At 43.1% G+C, this 24350-nt stretch overlaps 1 protein-coding gene across 5 annotated transcripts in view; it reads right to left on the bottom strand.

Annotated features, from left to right (window-relative positions):
* Window positions 1-4391: 4391 nt before the first annotated feature.
* The window catches only part of BEST3 (bestrophin 3), a 63673-nt gene continuing 43714 nt past the window's right edge, over window positions 4392-24350 (bottom strand). For all 5 annotated transcript variants that reach the window (XM_010805088.4, XM_059886929.1, XM_010805094.4 and 2 more), the window contains one exon: window positions 4392-14564. In XM_010805088.4, coding sequence (XP_010803390.2) covers window positions 13640-14564 — 925 coding nt within the window. In that variant the 3' untranslated portion in view covers window positions 4392-13639. The remainder of the gene's footprint in view (window positions 14565-24350) is intronic.

Genomic DNA, 24350 nt, shown 5'->3' with positions numbered 1-24350 from the left:
CCTGTCAAAGTTAATGTCACGAGTCTCCGTGTCTCGAATGATCTGCACTGTTGTTGAGCCCAGGAGAAAATGGAGACTGTACAGTTCAACCAGAGATGCAGGTCAGAAAAGAAATGAATTGGCAACATAGGGCTGCTGGAGTCTCCAGCAGTAAGTAGAAACGTGCTCTGAGATCATTAGCTTTACATCTTCTTATTCTTTCCCTCTTTGCACAGTTTGGGAACTCATAGTGGTTGAGGTCTCCATGGAGCTGGTGATGCTTAAGTAAAAGAATCTGAACTCCTGATACCCACTGGGGCCAAACAGGCAACACCTGATTGAAGCAGGTCTAGCAGAGGGCATAGTAGGACTGTAAAACTGAATAATCCTGGCTAAGCGAGATATGAGAAAATCAGATTCAGACCACCAACCACCACTTTCCCACTGCAGACTAAAGTTGTGTGTCTAACTTTGTCTTAGACTGCTAAGTAAAGGAACTTATTAGTTAACATTTTTCAATTAAGAGGCTTCCCTGGTGGCTCAGATGGTGAAGAATCTGTCTGTAATGCAGGAGGCCAGGGTTCGATCCCTGAGTTGGGAAGAGCCTCTGGAGAAGGGAATGGCTACTCACTTCATTATTCTTGCCTGGTGAATCCTATGGACAGAGGAACCTGTCAGGCTACAGTCCATGCAGGCACAAAGAGTGGACACGACTGAGGGATGAATGCACACGCACACACACACGTTCCACTTAATGTAAAAAAAAGGGACAAAATCAGATTCAGTAAAATTGTTTTTAAGTGCTTCTACTGTTGCACTTTCTCTTCATGGAAATGGTTCTGGGATGCTCCAGTATAAACCTTTGGGTGATGAACAAGTCACAATGACCTTATACCGAGTTTAGGCCCTAAAGTCAGCACAGAGTGAGAACACTGGTAGAGTGAAAACTGCTACTGCAAATCTCTTAGGGAGGTTCCCTGTCAGGCATATTATTAATTACCTTTTTCAGGAAGTCCATATGGTCTGGATGTTAAAAATTGTTGGAAGTCTTTCATTTGAACAGCAGATGAAATGGTTGGCTAGTGTTTAGGAGCCAAGTTGTTTGGGAAATTCTAGTGCTGTGTCTTTAAGCACCAGAATCACTCTCAGCACATTCGAATTGGGACTAATTGAGTGGGCTTTGCATCTGGCATCTCCTAGTCACGCGGGGGTCTGTGTTCCCTGTAGGGAGGGTGGAAGTGAGGGGGAGGGGACCTTTCTTTTATGTACATACGCAATGCTTCTCTCTCCTTTTTTTAAAAAGCTCTTTTTGTTCTGTATTGGAGTTTAGCTGATTAACAGTGTTGTGATAGTTTAGGGTGAACAGCAAAGGGACTCAGCCATACATGTACATGTATCTCTTCTCCCTCAAACTCCCCTCCCATCCAGGCTGCCACATAACATTGAGCAGAGTTCCATTTTAAATATAGCAGTGTTCACATATCCATCCCCAAACTCCTAACCGAAACTTCCCCCCACCTGTCCTTCCCAGAAACCACAAGATCGTCCTCTAAGTGCACAGGGCTTCTCTTTCCTTTGCCGAGCTCACTTAGATGAATACATTCAATGCGATTCCAGCATTTGGAAGGATACACCTACACACTTCATATGTGTGCAGAGAAGGAATGAGTGGTCTTGTGCTGAATCCATACACTTGTTTCAAGCTTTGACTAGTGGCAAAGTACCATCCTAGGTTACAGCCAAGAGTTGAAGTTTGTTTTAGTGAAGACAGGGATCATGAGCAGAACAGGTTTAACTGCAGGGAAGGTGTTTACAGAGACATAGGCTCTGGGGTTGGGCTGTTCTTCACGGACACAATGCATTTCCTCATAGATTGTGTGCAAAACTGATTTTGTGTCCCTCCTCTGCCCGTTATTAGCTCTATGACATGAGTACACTATCTCACTTCCCTCCGTTTCCTTATCTGTAAGATGAATATAGTGATACCTCACAGTTCATTAAAAGAACTACACATGATAATATGTGTAACAGCATTTCAGCCATAGCATTTGATGCATAATAGGTGTTCTGAAAAGGTGGCTCCCAAGGTTCCCCACCAAATTCTGGAGCTATCGTGGAGCTGCTCCAGTGGTTATGGCAATTGATTGCTCATCTGCATACAGACATTTCTATCCTAACCTATTTCATTGTTGTTTTTTTTTTGTATGTAGTATAGGGTGGTGGCTCAAATGGTAAAGAATCTGCCTGCAATGCAGGAGACCAGGGTTCGATTCCCAGGTTGGGAAGATTCCCTGTAGGAGGGCATGGCAACACACTTCAACATTCTTGCCTGGAGAATCCCCAGAGCAAGGAGGAGGCTGGTGGGCTACAACCCATGGGGTCGCAAAAGAGTGGGACACTACTGAGCAACTAAGCACATACAGCACGTACATAGAGTAGCAGAATCAGCAACGAGCCTAAGAGACCTAGGTTGAAACCCTAGATTGAAATTTTAACTGTTGTGAACCCCCTGACAAGTTATTTAACTTTTCTACTTCTCCCAACATAACAGGTGATAGTACCTGGGGAAGGTTGATTTAAATGACGTATGTGAAACACCAGGCACACCCCAAGCACCCAGTAGATGTTAATCCCCCCACCCCCGCCACTGCCCCCCTTCTCTTTTTGTTTTCTTTCTGCCATTTGGGTCAGTTTTCTCAATATTCATCATCACTGTCTCTTCCTTCGTCCCCGTGTATAGAATCTCCAGAACTGCAATTGAAACAAGCCTTTGAGAGAGACCTTAAATCATTTACTCTAAGCACTTATTTCACAGCTGAGCAAGGTGAAGTTCTGAGGTTCCAGTAACTTGACTGACTTCACACAGCTAAGGTCGTGGTCACCTTTGATTGAGATTTTCAAGTTTCCTAACTTTAGCTCTAGAACTAACTTGGTTTATTCATTCATTCAGTTTTTTCTTTATTTCAATCATTCATTCATCTAACTTTTTTTGAATTGTTGCAGACAGTGTTCTAAGCACGGGGGTACACTGATTGAATAAGACAGCGAATGGAGGTTACAGCCCAGTGGAAAAGGCATGGCTGCCTCCGAGGACTGGTCAGCATTCTCCCCATTTCCACTGTACCTGTGAGACTAACTTCTCACAGCTAAACCTGAACATTCTTCCTTGGTAGAGTAGCAAGGGGCACAGCCTCTAAATGGGAATCAGGAGGAGCAAACTTAGGTTGAAAAGAGGTGAATGTGTCATTCAGGAACTTGCCTGCATCCTCACAATCTTTTGTGGTGAAAGTAATCAAGTTCCAGTTGTACTGGGAAGAGTGTGACTAATCTTTGGTTTGAAGGTGTTTTCTAATCTTGAAAAGTGCTTTCCGCTTTGGAGTTTGTAGGGTCCCTGACCATGTGTATGAATAGCAAGCCTATCATTAGTATCAAGGATGCTGCCCATTGTTTCATGAGGCATGATGAGAAGGTGGGATCAGTTCTCTTCTGAAGTCATCTGCAACTGTCTCAAGCACGGCAGCTGATTCCTAAGGCCAGGGCCGGGTGGCAGCGAGCACTGACACCTGCAGTCTCTGAGCACAGCCTGTTACAGAGAGTTGAGACTCGTGGGAGAGAGACTGTGCGGAAGCCTGAAGGCTCAGTGCAGATCTCAGGCAGTGAGCAAGTGACACTGGCCTCCTGGCACAGTGCCTCCTCCTCTGCTAATTCTGGGCCCTAAATATAGTTTGATCATGGACTCCACCCCTCTGGCTTCAGTCCTGACTCCTTTTGAGTGTTGAAGGACCCCAGACTCTCCCTGTGACACCATCGTTGCTGCTGCTTTACCAAAGGCTCCTTATGTATCAAGCTATACCTGTGCAGCTTAGTCTCAGTCTGATCAAAGAGATGGCCGATTTTAGTGAGTTTTTGTGCAGAGCTGGGTATAATAGGAAGAGTTTAAACACTCCACACACAAAACAGGGAGATCACCAGTTGAAAGATAACAGGAGGAGAATGCATTTTGAAGAAAGCTTGTATTTAGTGGGGAGGAGCCTGAGTTCTATGAATTAAGGCTCACCCTTCTTTTTTTCTATTTATAACACCCTATCGTTCAGTTCTCTCAGATGCTATTTTGTTCCATACTAGTGTATCTGATTTATAAGAAATACATGGGGCTTGTAATATGTGGTTATTTAGTAGAGGGTGTTGGGGGAAAAATTGGCTCATCCTGTGAAGAAAAATAAAACCAGGTCGCTACCTAATATTATAAAGATGACAGAAGAAAATGGTGGGAGAGTATTGTGACACAGATGTGGAAAAACTTTCAAAAATATAAAACAAACAAAAAAATTAATGAACTTGATCATATCAAAGTTAAGGATATCTATTCAACAAACAACACCATGGGCACTTTTACTGGACACACAAGAAACTGGAAGAGATTATTTTAATGTCCCAAACTAACAAGGGTCTGCTATTATTCTAGAATATAAAAGGGACTCTCTGGAGCCAACAAGAAAAATATGGAATCCCCATTAGATGAAAGGGTAAAGCATTTGAAAAGGCAATTTTTCAGAAGAGGAGTTTGCCAAAGAATTAACAAGCATATGATGAGATACTTGATGTCATTAATAAATCAGAAAAATGTCATGTAGTAATCAATAATGTTTAATTGGCAGGTAAACCCTGGTTAAACAGCAAGTAGGTGCCATGTTACACTTGTTAGACTGGAAAAATTAGAAATGTAGGTGATGCCAAGCGTGTGGCAGGGAAGGGGTAGTGGAGATACACTGTGTAGCTCGGGGGCAGGGGGATGCCAACTGGCGCTGCTATTCTGGAGCACTATTTGGTGAGAGTAGTCAGGTTAAATGTATCCCAGCCCTGCGACCCAGAGACTCTGTTCATGGGCTTGCACCTCAAAGAAACTCTTCTACGGGGCCATAAGGGAACACATCTGAGGTCCTTACTGTGGAGAGGAGTGGAGGCAACCTGGGGAGTAGATAAGTAGGTTCCAAGACATCTTAGACCATATGGGAGTTAGAAACAATGAATTAGATGTTACAGGGAATGTGTGTGTGTGTGTGTGTTTGTGGCGTCCGACTCTTTGAAACCCCATGTACTGTAGCCAGCCAGATGTCCATGGGATTTTCCAGGCAAGAATACTGAGTGGGTTGCCATTTCCTGCTCCAGGGGATCTTCCTCAGGTAGGGGTTGAACCTGCATCTCTTGCGTCTCCTGCCTTGGCAGGTGGAATCTTTACCACTGTTCCACCTGGGAAGCCTATACAGGGAACCTGGGAGGATCTTAAAGCATTGTGTGGAATAAATGTTTAGTAAGTAAAGGGATAGTTAGGAAGTTTGAGATCAACATGTACACACTGCTGTATTTAAAATGGATAAGCAACAAGGACCAACTGTATAGCACAGGAAACTGCTCAATATTCTTTTGTAGCCTGAATGGAAGGGGAATTGGGGGAAGAATGGATACATGTGTATGTATGGCTGAGTCCCTTTGCCATTCACCTGAAACCATTACAGCATTGTTAATTAGCTGAAGTCCAATACAAAAGAGAAAGTTAAAAAACAAAATCAACAAAGAGATGGATGAGGCCTATAGTATAAGTACGTACAGAGGTTAAGAAACCTTGCACACAAAACAGTAACATATCTTTTGTTAGAATGTAAAGGGCTTCCCAGATGGCTCAGTGGTAACTAATCTCCCAGGTGGCTCAGGGGTAATGTAGGAGATGCGGGTTCTATTCCTGGCTTTGGGAAAATCCCCTGGAGAAGGAAATGGCAATCCACTCCAGTATTCTGCCTGGGAAATCCCATGGACAGAGGAGTCTGGTGGGCTACAGTCCATAGGGTCGCAAGAGAGTCAGGCATGACTTAGTGACTAAACAAAAACAAATGCAAACAAAGGGCTTTACATAAATAAATTAAAATGGTTGGGAAGGGGATCAAGATCGGGGGAAAGGAAGCAAACCAAGAGACATACAAAGAAGTAAGCTGGTTGAACTTCAGAGACCATTTTGATTTTTACCTAGACCTGCAGAAAAGAGTGACAGATGGGTGGGAGAGGATGGAAAGGCCAGTTTCCTACCTCCCAGCTTTAGCTAAATGCCTGACAGTCTGCAGTCACTAATGTTTCATGAATGATTTGAATAAACGTCCAGCTGGTGCCATTATTCAGAACTTCACTAATCCTCTGATGTTATTCTCCTGGAAGTGCTGGAGAACGTATAAGGTAGAGAGACCTGTGAGTTTGCTTGGCCCAATGGCAGGAGGTAGACTGATCCTACCCACTGTAACTATTCTCTACTGAAAAATAAAGTGCCAGATTATCTGTATGGTTTATTTGTTTGATCCTAAGTAAGACATATATACGGAGAAGGCAATGGCAGCCCACTCCAGTACTCTTGCCTGGAAAATCCCATGGTGGAGGAGCCTGGTAGGCTGCAGTCCATGGGGTTGCTAAGAGTCAGACACGACTAAGTGACTTCACTTTCACTTTTCACTTTCCTGCATTGGAGAAGGAAATGGCAACCCACTCCAGTGTTCTTGCCTGGAGAATCCCAGGGATGGGGGAGCCTGGTGGGCTGCCGTCTATGGGGTCGCACAGAGTTGGACACGACTGAAGTGACTTAGCAGTAGCAGCAAGACATATATAGAGACCAAAGCTGGATCAGGTGTCAATCCATGGTCTAGCAGTTTATTGGCACAAACTCCTGAATAATATTTGGCATAATATACTGTTGTCGCCCTTTATATAATATATATTCTGAGAAAATTATAGTCACACTAGCGATGGTGTTAAATAACTCTTACTGGTAAGAGCCATCCATGGAATTCTTTAAGGGTGAACCTCAGGGTTTCCATCCAGTTTTTCTGGATTTGACATATCATATTGTTTAGCATCCTGGGAGAAATGGTCATTCATTCATAGTTTATACACAGAAAAGTAATTTAGCCTGTTGCTGGGCTCATCTGTTCTCTTGTAGTTCTATTTCTTCCTTTAGCACATCTCTCTTCATGCATCTGCTTGGTGGCTGTCTCATTTTTATCTTTCTGTTGTTGTTTAGTCACTAAGTTGGGTACAACTCTTTTGTGACCCCATGGACTGTCGTCCACCAGACTCCTCTGTCTATGGGATTTCTCAGGCAAGAATACTGGAGTGGGTTGCCATTTCCTTCTCCAGAGGATCTTTCCAGTTCCTAGAACAAACCTGTGTCTCCTATTGGTAGGCGGGTTCTTTATCACTGAGCCACCAGGGAAGCCCATCTTTCTATTGGCCTAAATTAACTTTCCTAACCTGAGTGTTTCGGGCTCCATGGTTGTTGTGACCATTTGTCTCGTGTATTGCAGGATGTTTAGCAATATCCCTGGCCTCTACCCACTAGATGCCAGTAACACTCCCCAGTGTGACAACACAACATGTCTCCAAACATTGCCAAATATTTCCTGGGCACAAAATCACCTCAGGTCAATAACCATTAGCTAGACAAAGAACTTGGGACACATCAGTGTTTCTGTTCAGAAGCTATTTTAGAAATGTTCTTATCTGTCTTCAGGATTCAAGATACAACATGCCTTTTGCTGCTTCTGTTAGGTAAATATTTGAACTTGTGTGTCAGTCACTAAGTCGTGTCTGACTCTTTTGTAACCCACCAGGCTCCTCTGTCCATAGGATTTCCCAGGAAAAAATATTGGAGTGGGTTGCCATTTCCTTCTTCAGGGGATATTCCCAATCTGGGGATTGAACCAGTGTCTGCTGTATTGCAGACAGATTCTTTACCATTGAGCCACCAGGGACCACAAGATGTTCCAAAAAATGGTTCCAGAGACTTTCCTGGTGCTCCAGCAGTTAGGACTCCATGGTTCCAGTGCTGGGGCACAGGTTTGATCCCTAGTTGGGGAACTAAGATCCTGCATGCCACACAGCCAAAAACAAAGTGAAACAAACAGAAAAGACGGTTCTAGGTAATCATCTGGCCAAATCTACTCGTGGTGAAAGGATAACTGGGGCCCATTTTCTGAACTAATTCAGAAACAAAACAAAACACAAAAACTAAATCTCCACACAGAACTAATAGAGTAATTAAGGCCAATGTGTTTTTTGTGCCCCTGTTTTCCAGGGTAATTGCTTCAGTTTTCTTTTTGCCACAGCTGGGGTTTTCTAAGATTTGCAATATAAGAACAATCTTGGTATTCTTGAATGGCTTCTTTTGACTCAATAATCATTGCCATGAAAATACTGTCCTAAAAATTAGGGTTCATAGAACCAAGAAAAATGGAAAGCATGTGAAAGGATTGACGATCTACCTGAGATTGTTTGAAAGACAAAATGAGGAAAATCTGTGGGTATTCCTACTGATACCACAGCACAGCACATCAGAAAATGACTGAGGTTGATTGTGTAGATGATGGTTGTGAAGAGGGAAGGGAATTAGATTTTAATTTTGCTCTCATTTAGAAATTTGTTTTACAGTTGTAGTTATTATTCACTCTTAACTGATACAGGGCCAGGTTTAGGAAGATTGATGCCCTAAGAGGGTCCTCTAACTGCAAACCAGAGATGTTAAATCCTCGGACCTCCCTGGTGGTCCAGTGGTTAAGAATCTGTCTGCCAATGCAGGGATGGGTCTGATCCCTGGTTCAGGAAGACTCCACATGCAAAGGGACAACTAAGCTTGCATGCCACAACGACTGAGCTGTGCGCTCTACAGCCGGGTCTCTGCAACAGTAGAAACCACTGCAATGAGAAGCAACTACAGAGAAACTGCCACTCCCCCAAACTAGAGAATAAAAAAATCAAAGAAAGCAAAACAAAAAAGAGTGTTAAATCCTCTAGAATTATAGTGAAAAGGACAAAGGCAATTGATCATTCTCTAGTTCCACATTTTTGGGTTTTTTTTTTTAGATTAGAACATCTTCATGTTCTAATTCTTTTTTTTTTCCTGGCTGCACTATATGGCTTGTGGGATCTTAGTTCCCTAACCAGAGATCAAACCCACAGCACCTGCAGTGGAAACTCAGAGTCTTAACCACTGGACAGCCAGGAAATTTTCTAGTTCCACATTTTGATTGAGAGAATTGATACATAAAATGGGTTAGGGGCAGAGTTTGTCACCATGGTGATGAGGCTGGTCTATTGTGGGGATTGAAGAAATGAGAAAAACTGGAGAAAAGGAGGATGTATGGGACATCAAGAAGCATTTGGGGGGAGAAAATGAAGCCCAAAGAGAAACTGCAAGCTTTCTGGATGAAAGAGATTAGAATCCTGGAGAATAGGGGATCCTGACGAGCAAATGACTGAGGTCTTTTATTCTGCAGTTGGTGCCGGATCCATGGAGACATCAATTCCCAGTCAGGCTCCTCACCCACACAGTGCTGCCTGGGGCTCCCTGCCTTTCACATAAACTCCCTCAATTCCTCATGATGGCCAGTGTGGTGGGGCAGAGAAGAACCCATTCCACAGATGGGAATATGAGAGACAGAAGGAGGGGGCTCACTGAGTTCACAAAGCCCCTGGGAGGGGAGTCACACACTGGGCCTCTGGTTCTCAGTCACTCACACCACATGGCTGCCTGGCCTCAGCAGATGCTCAGAGAGCAGAGTTTGTGATAGGAAGGTCTCAGAATGATACTGAGGACTGAATCAGTTTCTCCGGAGAAGCAGGAAGGTAGAGGGGGAAACACTAAAAAAGAGCGGTGTATGAAGGTTAAGTGAATTTTTTCTTTAGACTAATGATAAATTATATATTTCTCCCTTCTATTTAAAATATATTTTCCGGAGTTTAGCTGAACTGGACTGCAGTGGATGCCTGGAGGAGTGGAGGCGTGAACCAAGAAATAGGACCATTACAGAGGGGAGAGAACAGCCTTCTTTGTTTTAGAGTGGGCAGTTATCCCTAAATTCTTAGATGACAGAGAAAAAGCTCCTGGGCCTTTATCTTTACTGACCTGTGGACCCCAGGACCAGGGCAGAGTTGTCATTTCTGGAGAACAGAAGGAGAATGCAGTAAGTAGGGCTTGGCCTCATTGCACCACTGGCTTGCGGATTACATTTAATGCAGAACAGAGCTGAGCCTGTTCTTGGAAACGATAAGCCCAAATGACTAAGCTGCTGGTTGTTGTGAGCATTCATCCAGCAAGTGGAAGTTTCCAGAATTTAGGTGAAAATGGGCTAAGCGGACAATAAAATCAGGCACAGGAGAAGAAATTATTTTGTTTTTACCACTTCAGTCTGTCTCTATAAACTCACCTTATAGTTTATAGAGAATTTCTTCATCTGGTCTAGGCAACTGTTGGCTGGAATTTATAGCTGAATTCAACCACATGGACTCATTGAATGAGCCATTATTCAGTTTTCAGTGCAAGGAGGAAATAGAAGCCACCTCAAATTTTGATGAAATACTGAGGAAGTTAAATAATTCTTTGGATAAAGGTGTATAAAGGTTGGAGGGAGGCAGAGATAAACGAACCCTCCTAGTCCTCCACAAAATGTATGATTCTAGTTGTGTATAATTTATCACCTTGGATTTAGGGACAGAAATTGATTATATTTCAAAAGCAGCTAAGTAGAAGCTTATTTGAATTTGAGCAATAGATAAAGCCAAAGAGAAGAGAATAGAAGATTTAAATAGAAACATCCAAGAAAATAGCATTTAGAGATTGGAAGAGGGACATCCCTTGTGGTCCCGTGGCAAGAACCTGTCTTTCAAAGCAAGGTACTTGGGTTCCATCCGTGGTTGGAGAACTAAAATTGCATGTGCCATGGGGCATCTAAGCCCACGTGCCACAACTAGAGAGAAGCCTATGCTCTGCAACTAGAGAAGCCCGTATGCTGCACCTAAGACCGGACACAGCCAAATAAGTAAGTATTTTAAAGAAAAGAGTGTGGGAAAGGTTAGGGTTCCTGTGTTATACCCGTGTTGCATTGGGGTCTGACTTCATAGTCTGTAGATAATGCTTCAGGAATGTGGGTACTTTTCCTAGGTGTAACACTGTTGACCAATATAGAGAACCATCAATGGATACCATTTGTTCCAATATTATGACCTTTTCAGTTCAGTTCAGTCGCTCAGTCGTGTCCAACTCTTTGCGACCCCATGACTCGCAGCACGCCAGGCCTCCCTGTCCATCACAAACTCCCGGAGTTCACTCAGACTCACGTCCATCGAGTCAGTGATGCCATCCAGCCATCTCATCCTCTGTCGTCCCCTTCTCCTCCTGCCCCCAACCCCTCCCAGCATCAGAGTCTTTTCCAATGAGTCAACTCTTCGCATGAGGTGGCCAAAGTACTGGAGTTTCAGCTTTAGCATCATTCCTTCCAAAGAAATCCCAGGGCTGATCTCCTTCAGAATGGACTGGTTGGATCTCCTTGCAGTCCAAGGGACTCTCAAGAGTCTTCTTATGACCTTTTAGCCCTTCGCAAAAAGTTAGTTCAAGTAAATGTCATTGCTGTCATGCAGCTGGGGTGGCCCATTGGGTGGCCATGTCTTGTCAAAATGTGCTATATATAACATTGCTTGTTGGGAGAAGCTGGGGAAGGGAGGCGAGGGTTCTGTTAATTTTCTTGTGTCCTCAGAAATGAAGAGGACCATGGCTAGGCTTCATGCTGGAACACTGCCCTCCTGTGTGCATACATAAAAAGTCAAGGTAGACTTCAATGGAGAGGACCGGGACAGGCCTCCGAGCCTGGAGAGTCTTATGCCCGGCTCCCGTGGGGCATCCTCCAGAATTCTGGACAAAGTCCTGGCAGATTCAGGGCCCTGCAGACAACGTAGCACAGGGATGAAGCATGCTGGACCAGAAGGTGAGCTCTGAGTCAGAGAAACCTGGGCTTGAATCTGAGTCCTGCCATTTCCTGGTTTGGTAATTTTAGTCAAATTATTTCTCTAAAGCCTCTGTTTTTTTCATCTTTAAAATGGAGATAGGGACTTCCCTGGTGTTCCAGTGGTTAAGACTCCATGGTTTTAACTGCAGGGGGTTGGGGGTCAATCCCTGGTCCAGGAACTAAGATCCCACATGACATGCAGTCAAAAAAAAAAAAAACAGAAAGCAAATAAGCATTGGTCTAAGGTATATTATTTCAATAAGAGAATAACAATAACAACTAACATTAAGAAATGAAAGACTCCTTTAAAAAGTAGATTAAAATAGGTAAAAAATAGGTAAAAAATAGAACCTATGGCTGATTCATGTTGATGTTTGACAGAAAACAAAAAAATTTTGTAAAGCAATTATCATTTAATTGAAAAATAAATAAGTTAAAAAACTAAAAAATAAATGTGACTGCCATAGCCAAGGTCCAAAAAAAAAAAAAAATAGAGATAATAGTATATCAATTCATGGGATTCCTGTGAGGATTAGTAGGATTATCTGTGAACTTTACATGCTGTTGTGAACACTCAGTAAGTGGTAGCAATTAGGATTATTTTGTTTCTTAAGCTTGCAGTCGAGCTTCATCATATGACAGAAATAGAGCAGCATTCTTTAGACATGGCCTTCTGGGCAAAGTTGGGAGCCCCCAGCAGATAAGACCAAGAACTCCTTGGAGGAAGTTAGTCAGCATCCCCTCCCATTGTGATCCTGGACTCCCTTAACCTCCCAGCTCCAATACCCTACTTCATCCCAGACAACCTGCCAGACACAGTAGCTGGTCCCGTGTTGTGACATAATGGGGATTTTTACTTAAAGAGTCTGAGTGGAACAGTTTCAAACCTTGTCATTTGCTTCTGAAGCATTTGGTTATGCAGCTTTCATGGCCTCATTGCTCCTCCAGTGTTCAGGACCTAAGAGTGCTTGTGGAAGGAGATGGCCACGGTGGAGACACAGCAAGTTCCCACGCCCCTTCCTGCGAGGCTGGGTGAAGTCAGGCTGGATTTACTGACACTTATTAATTGCTCCATTGGAAACTTTGCCAAAACCTCCTTGAAAATCATGGCAGGAAGTAAGCAACAGAGTCGGCTGAGAAAAGGTTACAACCTGAAAGCAGGGGAGGGAATAGAGTCAATTGGAGAGGGAGAAAGACTAGGGGGAAGAGAGGATAAAAGGATGAGGAAATAAAGGCAGATGAGAGGAAAATAAAGTCCTGAAAATTGAAAAGAAAATTGAAGGGAGATGGAGCTTTCTGATGCTGATGAAACTTAAGAATTAGGAAATTAAGATAGTTATGAAAGCGGAGTGAGATGGTTAGAAAGCCTTACACAGGGAAATCAGCATTAGGAAGGGGCTTTTGAAGCATTATATGATCCATCTCCCAGTCTTTATAACTGAAGAAAAGAAGAAAGGGGGGAAAAGAAGGGAAGAGAGAATCATTCGTCTCCCTTTTGGCAAAACTAGGGGATCGGACTGTGATCTATAAAGCCTTTTTCACAGCTTAACAATCTATGAATTTATAATTTATAACAATCTATGAATTTATAATTTACAACAGTCTATGAATTTGTATGATTCCTTATTTGTTTAAGGTACATCACTGTGGTCTGTGTAACTTCCATGAAAGTCACTTTGTGGTAGATAGCATGAATGTGTTTGATCTTCCCGTAATGTCAGTATTGTAATGCCCTTCAAAGTTTTAAGTAGCTTACACAATATGATCATTTCAAAAAAAATTGACCAGCCCCCAGGTATGTTCTGGAACTACTGCTTGAACTTTTGGGGAAGTAAGAATCTAGGCTAGAACCAGGTCCTGGAACGTTCTGGCCTTCCCTTGGGAGACTCTTCCGTCTGTTCATTGTTGAACTCTACAATATCTGTTTCTTTGGTGTCCAGGTTTTCTATTAAATACAGCACATCAGGAGAGACTCGAGAACCCGCGGCAAATGTGATTCCACTGGTCTCTGAGGATGTTTCTGGGTCCAGTAAAGGAAGTGGCTCAGGGTTCATGGGATCCAGACTTAGGCCTGCCAGGGAGGTGTGGCTGGAGTCCGGGAGCCTCCACTTTTGGGGGGACTTGTCCTTCTCATGAGGGTCCTCCTCAGAGGCAGACTTGAGGCTGTTTTTCTCAGCTTTGGCTGGAACAGCCTGGGAACGAGGGTCCCTAGGAGGCATGCCTTTCTTGAAGGAGAACGGGATTGACCCCACAGGGTCCTCCTGCTGCCCAGGCCTGCTGGGCTGAAGCCCTGTAAAGTCGGAGCTCTGGATGGAGGCCGTGGAGTCACGGCGGTCGTGCTCTGCCGCAGGCGCCAGTGCTTTGGTGGCTGTGACCAACACCTCGGCGACCTGCGGCATTTTGGTGGGGGAGCCCCTCACACTGGACTGTGGACTCAGGCTGGTCTCTTGGATGGTGGACAGCTCTCCCAGGCTGGAGTGCAGCTTGGGGCTCCCCTTTGGAGACTGGGGGTGCTTCCGAGGGGCCGAGGCACGGTGAGGGCTTGTAGGAGGCACATCCAGCAGATCCCTGGTTGGGCTGAGGTCGCGCGGGGGGAAGAACATGGAGCTGTCGCTGGCCTGCCTCCCGTAGCTTCTCCTCCTGGGGCTTGAGGCGGCGTGTTCGTGAGCGCTCAGGAACCTCTTGACTCTTCTAATCACCGAACGGCGATGACCGTGCTTCTCAAAATCCCACAGCCACTCGTCACCCGGCAGATCGGACCCAGACAACCTGAAACACATGAGGACAAAAGGCAGGCAGAGCAGCTTCAGGGGGTTGACCTTGGGGGTCAAAGGCCAAGCAGAGTCTCAAAATTAAGGACCAAGTGTGATATTTGCACATTATAGATTTTGAAATGGAGGAGGGAGTAGGGTACTTTAACGTGAGATAATCTAGCAGAGGTTCTCAAACTTTTGGGTCTTCTACAAATTTTTTAAAAGTTACTGAGTACCCTGGAGAGATTGGTTTATGTGGTTATGGCTACTGCTATTTACAGTGTTGGAAACGATGACTGAGGACTATAAAAAAGCACAAGAATGTCCAAGCGCACATTTCATGAACTCAGTGATGACATCATCACATAGCATGTAGCCTCTGGAAAATTCCATTGTATACTCACAAAAAAACAAGAGTGAAAAGAGCACATAACAGTTTATTGTTATTATGAAAATAGTTTTGACCTTAAGGGCTTGGATCTCGGGGTCTTGATTCTTGGGAATTTTCCAGAGGTCCCCGCCCAGACTTGGAGAATCAAGGATCTAGAGACTTGGACGTTAAAAAAAAAAAGATATAATATTGTTCTTTCTCTTTTGTTACAGGTGAACTAAAGCCATGTTTTCCCAGGGTATATATAAACCCCCAAAACAATGGATCCTAGCTAAATTCAAGACAATCCAAACAACAGCTAACATTTACTGACCATGCACCTCCCATGTACTAATTCAAGCAATTATCACAGTATGCTTGTGCCGTTATTATTCACGTTCTGCAGGTAAGGAAACTGAGGCCCTAGAGATTCGTTAAGGCTATATACAGCTAGTGAGGGCTGAACCCAGAATATCTGATTCCAAAACCTTTGTTTTTTCTCCTAATAATCCATTTGTGTATACTTGATAAAAGTTGCTGGCAGTTAATGTATGATTAGACAGAGGAAGTATATTCAGGGAATGTTTGAAATTAGACATTAAGCTTTCATTCTTAAGAGAAGTTGAGTGCTAATTCTGTATGCATCACAGACATTTTAACCCATAGTTGATGGCTGGATGGCATCACCGACTCGATGGACGTGAGTCTGAGTGAACTCTGGGAGTTGGTGATGGACGGGGAGGCCTGGCGTGCTGCGATTCATGGGGTCGCAGAGAGTCGGACACGACTGAGTGACTGAACTGAACTGAACTGGCTGTAAATACAGTATGAAGCTAACTAGAGCCTTACTTGCCAATGTGCTGCCCTCCAGCACTAAAAACAAAGACAAAATGGTAGCACAGGAACTGCCAAAGAAAACACACTCTGCCCCTCATGTGCACTCCTTTTTATTTCCACAAACAGAACCCCTTGCGTCTTGTTTTCCATCAAAAACTTCAACTATGGAATTTGAAATAAAGTTAAGGAAAAAGACATTTGCAACATGACAGCAACAAATAATTGTTAAAATGGTCTTCTCTCTCAAACATGTGTCCCCTTAAAAAAGTTGTAAATACTGTAAGCGCCAAAGCCTTTGTTCTTAATCCCTTTTATATGAAGTCTGCTACATAGGTGTCAAATGTTGAGGTAGAGCCCAGGGATAAAATAATATGTACAATATATTCTTTGCACAGAGGTCTTTGATATGATTCCTTGCCCATTCTTTGTGTTTCTGTATTTGTGGAAGGAGTGCATCCCTGGAGGTGGTATGGACTTGCAATGTGGTTGGGCTCCACTGGTGATTAAGTCTGATTGATTTGGTATTTTGAAGAATACTCTGTTGAATTTTTAACCTTGAGACATAAAATAAATAATCCTGGGCTTCCCTGGAGGCGCTAGTGATCAAGAATCAGCCTGCCAATGCAGAATGCAGGAGGCACAAGAGATGCAGGTTCAAATCCCTGGGTCTGTAAGATCCCCTGGAAGAAGAAATGGCATCCCACTCCAGTATTCTGGCCTGAAGAATTCCATGGATAGAGGAGGCTGGAGGGCTACAGTCCATGGGCTCACAAAGAGTCAGACATGACTGAGTGCGTAAACGACCGATCACGCACACATGTATGCACAAATAATCCTACCATTTTTAACCTTCTCCTTCAAGGCTGAAATAAATGGATGATTGAGATAACAGTAAGGGATACTCTTTAGTAAGGTAGGCTCCTGTCTTGGATCATGCGGTTATTTGTCTCACATCACTGTGAACATGCAGTTTTAAGAAAGCTCCAAGAAGAACGGCTTAAAGACTTGCCCTTATACAGATGCTCCTGCTGACGCTGGGAGCAACAGTGACCTGGCCATCCCATTCCAGTGTTGCACTGACGTCTACTGAGTGACAAGATGCTAAAACTGGGTGCATTTTATGAGACATGGAGGAAAAAATTGGAACAGCATAATATTGGTAACCTGAAAGGGCAAAGTGAGTGGACAAAGACAACGTCATTCCTCCGTGTTAATGAATAAAAGATGGACGATTGAGATGATTAACTGGCTAAATGTGGTGGGATGGCATCGGATTACCACCTTGTACTGTTATTCTAAAGCCGTGGCAGTGCGCTTGGCTACCAGATAGCCTTCTGGCCCAGCCTCCAGCCTGCACAGCTCAGATTCTGTTACACTGACTTGAGAAACGCCAGGTTCATGCTTCAGCAGCCTTGGTGACACTACTTGGTGCATTTCATTAGGTCAGATCTCCAGTCATACTCCAGGAACCCATTTAGTTACAGAGGACATGGGAGCAGTGGATCCCTAAGATTGCCATGCTGGACGTGCTCTGGGAACCGAGGTGTGCCTGACAACGTCTCTTTATAAGACAGGCCTCTGTCCTCCATGTGGGAGCTTGACTTTTTATTTGGGATTTGTTTTCCTTAAAGTGAAAATGTTAGTCACGCAGTCATATCTGACTGTTTGCCACCCCATGGACTGTAGCCCCCCAGGCTCCACTGTCCGTGGGATTTCCCAGGCAAGAATTCTGGAGTGGGTTTCCATTCCCTTCTCCAGGGGATCTTCCTGAGCAAAGGATTGAACTCAGGCCTCCTGCATTGCTGGCAGATTCTTTACCATCTGAGCCACCAGGGAAGCCTATCTTCTTTAACTACTTCTTTTTTTCCCCTTAACTATTTCCAAGCCACACAACCTTGTAAGAATGACAAAATTTTCTAGGAAAAAATGTTAATATTATTACTTCAAAACTTCATGAACCCTATAGAAAAACCTTTCTAATTATGCAGTGATGTAGTGGATGTATATACTCAACTGAGGTAAAGGATTAAGGCCTTGGGTCATACACTGGAGAAAACCAAATCAGTTGCAAAGAGTAAATGCCAGAAAGGTCTGTGTTCTTGCTGCTGTTCTACTGATTATCCCGCTGACATTGGGCAGGATTACCCATGAGGTCCTATTGCACCTTCCTGCCTCTGAGACTGTGGTATGGACACATGAGATTTATCCACATCCCTAACTGAATGCATTGAGCATCTACCACAAACACATTTGTTGCCTTAAACTCTATATCACATAATCTAAAAGGAGGAAGAAGACATGCTTATAAATAGCTAAATTGGGGACAAATCACATTAAAAAAATATTTATTTGGTTGTGTTGGGTCTTAGTTGCATCACTTGGCTTCTTTGCTGCGGCACACAGGCTCAGTAGTGGCGCACAGGCTTAGTTTCCCCAATGCATGTGGGATTTTAGTTCCCTGACCAGGGATCGAACCTGCATCTGCTGTATTGCAAGGCAGATTTTAAACCACTGTACTGCCAAGGAAGTTCCTAGAGTAAGTTGAGTTGGTCTTTGACACTGCACTGGAATCAGATAAACAGAGAAGGGAAAGAATATTCCAGGTGGAAAATGTGACTTGAGCAAATGAGACAGCAGGGAACTTCAGGTGTTTGTGAATAGGAAATACTTGGATTTGTGTCAAACACAGAATAGTGTCAGGCATAAAACTGGTAGCCCTGGACTGTATTATAAAGAGTCATATATACCAAGTAGAAGGATTAGGACTTTACCCCAGGGGCAGTGGGCAGCTGAGGGTTGTCTCTGCGAGTGGAGGGCCTATCTAGAGTCGTGTCATTTGGTGGTCATGTCCCAGTGGGAAAAGCTACATGGAGAGCAGCACTGTTGAGTGTTCTCACCCAAAAATGCTTTGGATAAGAAACCTGAGGTGGGAATTTCCCATACCATTAGTCAGAAAGACCTCTTAGTGGGTCTTTGGAAGAACACTTGGTGGTCTGTGATCCGGGGGCAGTTTTACGAACCTCATGCTGGAGTGACGAAGGAAGCCCTCCTGCTTTCCATGTTATCAAAGAGCCAAAGTGAAACTCCCCTGCATAATGGGCTTAATGACCTTTCTTCCAAATGTTTTTGTGATGGAAGATTTCATTACCAACCCCCAAGGCCCATCTCCTTTCTCTGACAGTCCTGGTTCCCAGTATGACAACGGAAACTGTGGTTTGAGAACAAAATGGTTTAATGATTAAAATATGCAGAATAGGGACTTGCCTGTGGCAAAGACTCTGTGCTTCCAGTGCAGGGGGCCTGGCTTCAATCCCTGGTCAGGAAACTAGATCCCACAACTGAGAGTCTGCATGCTGTAACTAAAACCCAGGGCAGCCAATCACGTAAAAACAAATGCAGAATTTAATATATTAAAGATTCTTTATTCCCAAGCACCTTTTAAGTCCTTTTAGACTTTATTCTCCTCATTTGATTTTTTAAATGTACCTTTAGTACAGGATAAGTACAGTCCTGAGGCCCAGATATAAAACCACTTAAAATGCCCCAAAACAATTATAGCAGAAACATTATGTCATAGAATGTAAGCACCCTCATTATATTGCTATATGTTAGAGAAGGTCAGCTGAAAATCTAAGTCTTATGTTCTGGAATTCACTCGGACTGAGATAGGCAGGTAATTAGAGACCGGAGGACATTCATGAAAAGTGCCATGCAGCCATTAGTGTCCAGAGGATGGAATTTGAGAATTACCTCTGTGGTAAGGCGGATAATTTATTTCAGGAGCTTGCAGAACCAGGATGACTGCTGCCCAGGCTAATGCTAATTAGCTGTGTGAACTTTGGAGAGTCAGTTAACCTCCCTGTGGCTTAGCATCATACTTGAGAAACTAAGTATGATGTATGAGAAACTAAGCGTGACAACAATACTCAACTTGTTTTACAAGGGTGTTTGGAAGTTCAAAAGGAATAATATATGTGGAAAAGCTTTGAAGAGTAGACAATATAAAAAGGACTCTGTCAATGACTGGCAAACTTTTAGAGATGATTTCTAAAGCACCACTGACTACATATGGTTGGAAGAAATTATAGAGTCTGTCTGAAGGTCACTCCCTTCTCTCCTTTAAGAGTGTCCTTTAAAATGTTACTACACCTCCAAGCTGCCACCTAACAATTAACATGTTGGAAGGGATGACTACTATAGTCATTTAATGATGAGATGAGGATGTTGAGTAGATGGAGGGCAAATGAAAGGATAGGGGGAACTGGGTTTTTTGAGAGAAAGTTGATAAAACCAATCAGATGGTAGGACTGCCCTCACTTGCCTCCCAATATTGTTTTGGGTGCCATTTGCAGACATTGTCAAATCCCACAAAAAACAAAAAACAAACCATTTATGGCACAATATAAATTATCAGTGTAGAAAAAGAGAGAATGAGAAAGGTTGTGGCAAGTATTAGGCTATTTTTGAAAGGGAGGAGGAGTATACGTGGGGGAGAGAGAAGAGTTTGTATTAAGCTCAGCAGGCTAGTTGGTTCTGAAAGGAGGGAGAGCACGCATTATTTCTACAAGTCACATCTACATGTCAGAATTGGGATGTATTCTTAATTTAATCTCAAGGGCTAAAAAGAAACAGTTTTTAAAATACCTATTGAGGACTTCCCTGGTGGTCCAATGGTTAAGAATCTGCCTGCCAAAGCAGGGGAGATGGGTTCAATCCCTGCTCCAGGAAGATCCACATGCTGCAGAAAACTAAAGCCCGTGCTCCACAACTACTGAAGCCCACGCTCCAGAGCCTGTGCTCCACAAGAGAAGCCACTGCAGTGAGAATGCAATGAAGAGTAGCCTCCACTTGCTGCAACTAGAGAAAGCCTGCATGGCAACGAAGACCTCGTGCAGCCAAAAAAAAAAAAAAAAAAAATTAAAAATAAAGTGATAAAGGTTTAAAGAGTATCTTTTGGATACCTACAAAACCACCAACTCCACAGTCTCCCTGGCCAATAACTAATATCTGAGGGCTCTGATATAATTAAGGCCTCTTGAAAAGGTGCTTGGGTTGCTCAGGGGTACAGGAGAACGCTTGTCACTTCCTGTTGCTACAAAAAATAAGAGGCTGGGCACAGGATTGCAGAAGATGGCAGCTAACATCCAGACTTCTTGGGGTGTGTCTAACATGGAAAGACCAAAACGGGCCCCACGACTTGAAAGATTTAATGTAGTTTTTCAAAGCAAGCCTTTTGCAAAACAAACCCCTTCTCTTTAGTGTGATCAGGTAAATATAGAACTTCAAACAATAAAACAAGATGATGTTTCTCTTTTTTTCTTTGTGGCCACTTTTGAAGTGGTATTTTGACATTTAAATCAAAATAATAAGAGGTCATTTGAACAGAGCTGAAATGAGAAATTTAGGAAAATGATATTTAATACAATGGACTCTACGTCTCATGTCAGATTTATTGTTTCAAATTGTGAGTGTCCTCAAAGTCAAGCAGCTGCCTTGGAGGGAGCCAGGAATTTGCCTGAGAATCTATCAGGGTAGAGACACGTGTGCAGGAGTGTTTATTCATGGGCAAAGGAAATGTACTCTTCAGACCCATTAGAGGTGCACACTGTTATTTTTAACCTTCTGCACTGCAGAATCACTGTCAAAGCTAACTAGGGATTTATCAAATGAGTAAAAACCCTCATGCTAAGTTGACAGAGGCAGGCTGACGGAGGTTGTAGTCACCCAGCAACCTGCCTGCCTGCTCCTTCCCTGATGAGAGAGAGATTTAAGCAGTGAAGCATCATGGGAGGTGGCTGAGCCCAGAGAGCTAGCCATCCTCCGGAGGCCTTTCTGTTGCCTCTCTACTAGTTTGGACCAAGGATTATGGCAGTTCTGGTTAAATAACAGGCATATCCAGCCTCATGTTATCACTTTGGTTCTGCTGACCCAGTCTACACTGGCTGTCGCAAAAAGAAATTGTGGCCCAAAGTTACAGTCCCCACCTTTCAATACTGTTGTATCCGATGTGAATTTTGTTAGAAAAGGACACGAAGCTGTCTGTACCTCTCATACCACTTAGACAGTGAAAACTAAGCATCAGCGGTAACCCTGTGTCGGTATATGAAAAAATCCCTGAGCAAGTTCTACAATTACAAACTTAATGCACATTCACGTCCTTGGGAATTTCCATCTCTCCTTTTTTTGTACAGTAAGTGAAAATCAATGTTCCAAGAATACATTTTTGTTGAAGTTAGTGATTCAGATTTTGAGATACTTTTGGTTGTTTATGGCACACGCATGTAATAGTATATATGTATATATATATTATATATATATATATATCAGACTATGTATTTTCTTGTTAAGTTAAAATATTTGAATATAGTTGGCTAAGAAGGGATTACTGAATAAAACATCCATCTAGAAGTATATTTAACCACAATTTGACACAGTCTGCTTGCCTGAATACATATTTTGAAAATTTGAACTAATATTACTAAGAATACTTCCAAATGTACTGTACTATCCTAAATGCTTTGTGCACATTAGATACATATATGTATAATTGCAAAAAAGTAATTGTATTATTTCTAACATTTTTAGAACTTTTGGAATGATTTCTGGGTAAATGGTTGTAATTTGACAGAGCTGAATAAATCTTAAAGTCCTCAGTTCCTACCCAGAAGGAACTCTAATGGAAATTTGAATACCTCTCCTCTTCCCAGGTGGAAAGAAGCCCTCTTCCTTAGGGCTTCCCAGGTGATGCTAGGGGTAAAGAACCCACTTGCCAATGCAGGGGACATAACAGACTGGAGTTAGACAACGTATTAAAAAGCAGAGACATCACTTTGCTAACAAAGGTCCATATAGTCAAGGCTGTGGTTTTTCCAGTAGTTGTCTACTGGATGTGAGATTTGGACCATAAAGAAGGCTGAGTGCCAAAGAACTGATGCTTTCAAACTGTGGTGCTGGAGAAGACTCTTGAGAGACCCTTGGACACCAAGGATATCAAACCAGTCAATCCTAGAGGAAATCACCTCTGACTACTCATTAGAAGGACTGATGCTGAAGCTGAAGTTCCAATACTTTGGCCACCTGATGCGAAGAGACGACTCATTGGAAAAGACCCTGATGCTGGGAAAGACTGAGGGCAGGATGATTGAGGGGATGACAGAGAATGAGATGGTTGGATGGCATCACTGACTCAATGGACATGAGGCTGAACAAGCTCCAGGAGATAGTGAAGGACAGGGAAGCCTGGCATGCTGCAATCCATGGGGTCACAAAGAGTTGGACATGACTTAGAGACTGAACAACAACCTCTTTGTTAAGGATACTTAATTGACTTCACAGACCTATTCCTTGAGAACACTACCAATGTGAGGAAGTTTTGACATATTTGAATCATGGCAGAAAGCCCAATACAGCAGTGATTTTTGAAAAGGACTTCAGTCAGCAGGTTTAAGGTTGCCAGACTGAGAGCTGCTCTTAGATGAGCAGCACACTGTGAGCACAGCCCCACGTGGACGCCCCTCACAACACACTTGAGTGATTCACTTCTTAAGCAGCACAACCTCTCTTCTCCAGAATTTCAGGTCCTTTAGCTGTTATGGATGAATATTTTGTTAGGGTTTTTTCCAATGCCTTAAAGGGGTCTTTGCTGCTTTACTCTTGGCTGCTTTGATTTCCAACACAGGATTAAAGGGAGTTATGAGACTTCAGGTCTTTAATTTCCATGTATTCCATTCCTCAGAGCCTTAAAAGTATGTGCTAACAGATAAATCCAAGTATCTAAAAATAAGAATTTTGGAATGAACTCATGATGGTAAAATGTGCAGAAAGCATTCTCCCTAAAGCTAGCTTCGGTGGCCTGGGCCTGAATCTTATTTTTCATTTGCTTAAAAGAGAAATTTATTTTCAGCAAATTTGACTTGAGTTTGAATATCCTAGGTTTCATTTGGTCAGTTCAGTCACTCAACTATGTCCAACTCTTTGTGACCCCATGAACCGCAGCATACCAGGCCTCCCTGTCCATCACCAACTCCTGGAGTTTACCTGAACTCATGTCCATTGACTCAGTGATGCCATCCAATCATCTCATCCTCTGTTGTCCCCTTCTCCTCCCACCCTCAATCTTTCCCAGAATCAGGGTCTTTTCAAATGAGTGAGCTCTTCCCATCAGGTGGCCGAAGTTTTGGAGTTTCACCTTCTATATCAGTCCTTCCAATGAACACCCAGGACTGATCTCCTTTAGGATGGACTGGTTGGATCTCCTGGCAGTCCAAGGGACTCTCAAGAGTCTTCTCCAACCACAGTTCAAAAGCATCAATTCTTTGGTGCTCAGCTTTCTTTATAGTCCAACTCTCACATCCAAACATAACTACTGGAAAAACGATAGCCTTGACTAGATGGAGGTTTTTTGATTTGGTTAGGTGAGGTTTATCAAGCATTAAGTGTCTGCTACTGCCTGAAGAAGATCTAATAATGTTTTCATTTAAGGGTTTGGGTATGTTTTCTTTTTTTTTTTTTCTTTTTTTTTAAATTTTATTTTATTTTTAAACTTTACAATATTGTATTAGTTTTGCCAAATATCGAAATGAATCCGCCACAGGT

This window comes from Bos taurus, chromosome 5 (assembly GCF_002263795.3).
Source record: "Bos taurus isolate L1 Dominette 01449 registration number 42190680 breed Hereford chromosome 5, ARS-UCD2.0, whole genome shotgun sequence".
NCBI lineage: Eukaryota > Metazoa > Chordata > Mammalia > Artiodactyla > Bovidae > Bos > Bos taurus.
Note: the sequence above shows the minus strand (reverse complement) of the source record. Positions and strands in the feature narration are given on the sequence as shown.